General features: G+C 31.7%; 1 protein-coding gene across 1 annotated transcript in view; it reads right to left on the bottom strand.

Annotated features, from left to right (window-relative positions):
- LOC107446464 (sushi, von Willebrand factor type A, EGF and pentraxin domain-containing protein 1) overlaps positions 1 to 4,572 on the bottom strand; it is an 80,543-nt gene extending 75,971 nt beyond the window's left edge. The window contains exons 1-2 of the mRNA XM_043053249.2: positions 3,698 to 4,572; positions 509 to 723 (exon numbers count right to left, since the gene is read on the bottom strand). Coding sequence (XP_042909183.1) covers positions 509 to 723; positions 3,698 to 4,158 — 676 coding nt within the window. The 5' untranslated portion in view covers positions 4,159 to 4,572. The remainder of the gene's footprint in view (positions 1 to 508; positions 724 to 3,697) is intronic.
- Positions 4,573 to 5,948: the final 1,376 nt, after the last annotated feature.

Raw genomic sequence — 5,948 nt, 5'->3', positions numbered from 1 at the left:
TTGTTTTAGTTGTTGTTGTTTATTTAGTTGTATTTAGTTTCAATAACTTTTCTTTATAATGCAATAAAATCTGGCGAGCAGCTATTTAAACGATCGAACACTTCGTTTGTTTATTTGTGGCTTGAAGTTAGGCTCGCAGAAAATGCCGTTCATGGGTTAAATTTAGTAGGAACAACACAACCTGTGACGTAGGCTATATTATACCCAATTACCAAAATATTTGAAGTCAAGATTATAAGGTATTACTCAGGTTAAGAGGTATTTCATATTCTCAAGGAAGTTGCATTTGAACCGATCTCCTTCGTATTTTGGATTTTGTTGCGTCAAAATTGTGTATTGAATTTGTTGAAATATAATTATTTCTCGTCTACGTCTTTTACTTAATTTATTATTTATGTATTTTATTGTGATATTGAGAGTTCATTCATCTAGTGAAATGATTCGTTGAATTTAAACTACACCGAATCAACAAAAGCAGCATTAAAAGAAGAAAAATAAATATTGCTACCATTAATTAGTTTATCGTTGACTGTCTTAATATAGTCAAATGTTTCCAATATATAAATGTGGTCACTGGACGTAGCAACATCGCCAATCTCTTTTGTGTTCACATCAGCGACACCCACTGCGAAGATAACGACGCCGTTCTGTTTCAATATCCTGGCTTCAGAAACCGGATCGAATCCGGAATTGCTTTGCCCGTCTGTAATCAGTACGATGATTCTAAAATAACAACAAGAACAAAATAAACAACACAAATACCGTCTGAGTATTATTATATATATTTTTTATTACAGCTGATCAGTTCCTTTTTTAGCATGATATTAATGTAACACACCACTCAATAAGACTCTGGCTTGACACATAAATTACACTATTGATAACATATATTGATATTGATAACCATACGATTTCTAGATAATAGCAATTTCAAACGATAACTGTCGAAATTTCATGACATTTTGATTATTAGTTTAGAGGTTATAATTAATTTTAGTGACCCTAGTTTTGCAATTTTTTTAAAAAATAGATAGAAAAGAATTGTCGTGCATTGATTAAGCATTGCTTTTCGATGGGGAAAAATGTTGTTGGAGCAAAAAGGTTGCGCGATAAGCCTTCTGAAGACTTTGTACCAAGGAAATCAACTATTATTGACTGATACGACGTAAAGACGCTGATGATGCTGAACGCTCTGGTCGTTCAAAATCAGCAGTTGTTCCCGTAAACATCAAATAAGTTCATAAAATAGTTTTGAGGGACCGCAAAGTTGCGAGGGAGAAACTGACACCTTGAAGATATCAGGAGGTGAAGTGTTTGCAATTTTACATGAAAATTTGAGCATGCCCCAATTGCTCTCAAAATGAATGGCGCAGGCCGGGATAGCCTGGTTGGTAGGACTCTGGGCCTATGTTCAAGAGTTCGTGGGTTTGATCCCCGCAGGCCGAAGACTCCCCGTGTAGTAAATGTTGACTGGTGCACGTTAAATTGGTCGAGTCGCAAAGTCCTCTATGTTCCCATAACTAATCAATATCTCTGGGAGTACTGATCCAGGAGTTTTCTTGTCTTCTGGATTGGGTTCAAAACTACATGGCTACGGAGTTGAACATTAGTAGTCGTAAACCAAAAATTTTTGTCGGCTGTTCAATGACGGATATAAAACATAAAAATAAAATGTATGCCGCGCTTATACCCTCTTTCCACACTCCAGGTTTGAGCCAGCTTAATCAAAGAAAACTTAAATCCGTTTCCATTTGCATGCATTTTATTTTATAACCGTCGTTAAACAGCCAACTGAATTTTCAGTTTACGTCTACTGATATTCATTTCCGCATCCTTGTCCTTTTGAATCCAATCCAGAAGACAAGGGAATTCCTGGATCAAGTGTTGAGAGAAATTTTCCTTCGGGAAGACTTTTTGATAGAACTAACCCGCATTTGCATTACATGGCGAGGAAATCCATGAAAGCCTCCCACGGTTAGCCTGACCGTAGGGGAACTCTAACTCATGATCCATAATAATTGCATTTTCAGTTCCCAGTCAGAGATCAGAATTGAAAAATGTTTTGATGTTGGATAAATCTTGGTACATTATTGTCTCTCAAAAAATACTTCTAGGGACTAATATAGGGGATATCTATGTCGATACAAGTTACCTTTTTTTAGAATATTTCATGGTATTTTAGAATTATCCTTTTTTTAGAATTATTCGAGTCTAGCTAATTTTGTTTCGTGATGAAAATGTGAAGGAATGTATTATTAAAATATATTCAAAATTGTTCAACATCAAAATTTGAAATTTTTTTGCATAATAATTAAAAATGACTAAAAATGTTAATTATGTTTTATTATTGAGCTTTTTTTAAATATTTCGTCGTATTTATGAGCTTACTTGCTTCGAAGCAACATATTTTTGAATAAAAATTGGATTTTGTGTCATTATGCCTCAGAGGAACATGTAAGTTAAGAAGGAAAGAAAAGAAAGAAAAAAATGAGTCTGTACTACTTTACAAATAAATAATAGAACTCTGCATTCTACTATTTGTAAACAACTCAAATCCATTAGTTTCTTTTTTAAAAAAGATACCAGTAGAAAATATTTGAATTCCAAAAATGTTGCTTTAGAGATATTAATTTATGAAGTCAAATTGAAGTATTCCGTGTATCGTCACAATTTTAACCATTTTTCCGACGATAAAACAACATTCAACAGGATTTTTATACCTGATGACATTTCATCTAAATTATTAGCTAAAATAAAATTAATTAAAATAATTATCTCTATTTTAATTTGTCTTTTGAAATTTTGACCTCATTCCGATTAATTAGAGTGCTCAACTTTTAACTGGAGGTCTGAGCCTGAAAAAAATAAAAGTCTTTTTTTTTTAAAATGTTACACTAGAAATTTATCTCTATTTTAACTCGCATATCGGAATTTCGACCACTTTCCAATATGCTGGAGTGCTCAAGTATCAAGTGGATATCGGTTGCTGATGACAATAGAAGTCAAAATGGTTCACTGAATGTTATAAATAAAATTTATCTCCCTTTATTTAGTCAATTTAAATTTCAAAAATTCTCTGGCATAAATAATTTAATGGACACAAACTTTAAAAAAAAAATAATAGTAAAATTAAACAAAAGTTTTGAAAAAAAACTACTATTTTCAAACTTATCTCTATTTTATTTCAATTATCGAAATAAACAATAACAATTGAACATAAACATAAACAATTTAATAGGCACAAAGCTAAAAGGAAGAAAATTATAAACTTAAATAGAAATTCGAAAAATTACATTTTTCAAGTTGACTAAAAAGGAGAAAATAATTTTATATTTGCGACACCAAAAAAGTAAAAAATAAAAAGAAAAAATTCTCCAATTTATTTTGTTAAATCGAAATATCTGAAAACTATCTGACACACACACAAAAAGGCTAAAGAGATAAAAAAAAAAAAAAAGCGTTGAGTTCGTAATAAATTTCTTCCATCACCGAAAATTCCCCCCCCCCCACGTCTTTCGAAAATGATTTGCCCACGTTTTTCGTTTTTAAATGTGATAAAACCACAATTATTTTTGCCTTCTTAATCTACTTGATAAACGTAATTTTTTAAATCTTTTGTGTCATTATACTATAGCAAAAAAAAAAAAAAAAAAAAAAAAAAAAAAAANTATATAAAAAAAAAAAAACGTTAACTCACTTGTTCGTGTTCTGCCTTGCTTGAGAAAATATCTCTGTGCTATTCCTCATAGCAATACTGGTTCTTGTACCTTCTCCTTTATAATCCAAACTATGTATTTTTGCCATGAGGGTACACATATTATTTCCTACACTATCTTTAATATAGTTCACGTGAATCCTAGTGTCAGTTGAAAAGGAAATAACAGCCACTCGGGTTTTGTCTGCAGAAACTGAAAATCTTCGTGCAACTAATTCGGTAAATGTTTTAACTTCTGGATATTTAGCTGCTGTTATACTTCCAGATTCGTCTAAAAGGAAAATAACCTCGTTGCGGGTATTTTCGTACTTTTCCAGGGTACCTAAAAACTTTTTCAAATCTTCACTAATTGTCACGTTGTCTCTGCCCCTAGCATTGATCGAACACAGCAGACACAACCATTTAACCAACAACACGGCTAAATAACTCGAAGAAATCTTCATTTTTAATGTTAGTTTAAGTAGTTTCGGATAATGAATTCTATTTACATTTTTACTTCAACGTGCTAATCGAAGATATCCAACATTTATTCGAGAAAAAAAGTGTTTCGATGGAAGATGAGTATGAGTCTGGCCTTTTAATCGGAAGAATAAGAGAGTCATATCTTTTAATTCATCTCTGAGGAAGTGCATGTGATTATGTTTCATCCGAGTTTGAAAAAATAAACTCATCATCGAGGGAAGTGTGTAAAAATTAAATTAGGAAAGCTTTACTTCCTAGTTATTTTTCCAAAACTGTAGAATCGGCGATATTTTTTTTCTTCTAATCATGAGTGTCAAAAATGGACTCGATTCTGATCCGTATTCTGATCCGTCAGCAGGAGAACCCGAACAAAGGACGGCGCATAAACAAACAGTGCTACCTTTTGTAACATAAATGTAAATTAGAACAAACTACCCTGTTAAAAAAAGAGATAAATTACAATATCAGTTTATCTGAATTAAATCTTCTTTCACAATCCTGTCTATGACCTTAAAAACATTAAATTTCATTAACGAAAACATTTCAGTTAATAGTATTAGCATTTTAAATTGACAAGAATCACTCATCGAATAATATAACTACGCTGCAGTTCTTAGAAATGAAGTAACAGTAATTTATTTAAAATGCTAGTAGTTATTGTGGTTAGTTAACAACTACTCTTTTATTAAATGTAGTGATTCAAAATTAAATAACCTTTTTATTTTAACCTTAAAAGGTTATTTCATTTAAAATAAATAAATTAAAAATATTCTATTCAACTTATTCATAGATTTATATGATGATCATGATTGCAGCCCATGAGCGATTTGAGTTTATACATATTTGTCAGTGGCAGCCAACTAAAGAAGAATTTTTTAAAAAAAATAATAGAACTCCGTAAGGATTTTGGAGTATGAGCATTTCTCTATCTAATCTTTAATTTACTATTAAAATATTTATAAGTAGTAGTGAAAAAAAGTTCAATTAATTCTAATTCATTAAAATATAAATACACTAGCCGGGATAGCCTGGTCGGTAGGGCACTGGGTCCATGTCCGAGAGTTCGTGAGTTTAAACCCCGCCGTCCGAAGACTCCCCGTGTAGTAAATGGTGACTGGTGCACGTTAAATCTGACGAGTCGCAAAGCCCTCCATGTTCCCATAACAAATCAATACCTCTGGGGGTATTGGATCGGAGATCGATTGTTCTTTGATCCAGGCCGCATCCGACCCGCGGAGCCTTTTTTTGTGGCCCGCGAACTAAAATATATTAGTTGTTATTTTTTGCGGACAATTCTCGTAAAAAAATCTATATGGGTTTAAAATATTTTTCTCGTTAATAAAAACCTAATTTCTTCGTTTCTGTGAAATTTAACATACCAACGGTGCAAAAAAATTTCTTTCTCTGGTTTTGCATCCAAGAAAATATTTATTCAAATGCAAAAATAATCGTGTATGTTGCTCTTTTTTTATTTCATTTTTTTTTTGTATTTTGTGAATATAATGTAGCATGTGTGTATCAGAAATTTTCTCGAAGAAATTCTCCGATTTAACTTTTTGAAACCGCTCATTTAGGACGAAAATATTTACACACACATTTGTAAATTTTAAATGTAACTATCTATTCTCTTATGGTTGCAGCAGACAGACCTCAATTTTCTCATTGAACATTTTGTGTGCTACTATGTAAGTTTTAATACTAACCTTTTTAAAGTTTTTTTATCTTAACAATTAGATATCTGTTGTACATAAATTTTTCAATACATAGGAGC

Source organism: Parasteatoda tepidariorum, chromosome 3, assembly GCF_043381705.1.
Source record: "Parasteatoda tepidariorum isolate YZ-2023 chromosome 3, CAS_Ptep_4.0, whole genome shotgun sequence".
In the NCBI taxonomy this organism is placed as follows: domain Eukaryota; kingdom Metazoa; phylum Arthropoda; class Arachnida; order Araneae; family Theridiidae; genus Parasteatoda; species Parasteatoda tepidariorum.
This window is presented reverse-complemented; position numbering and strand designations above follow the sequence as displayed.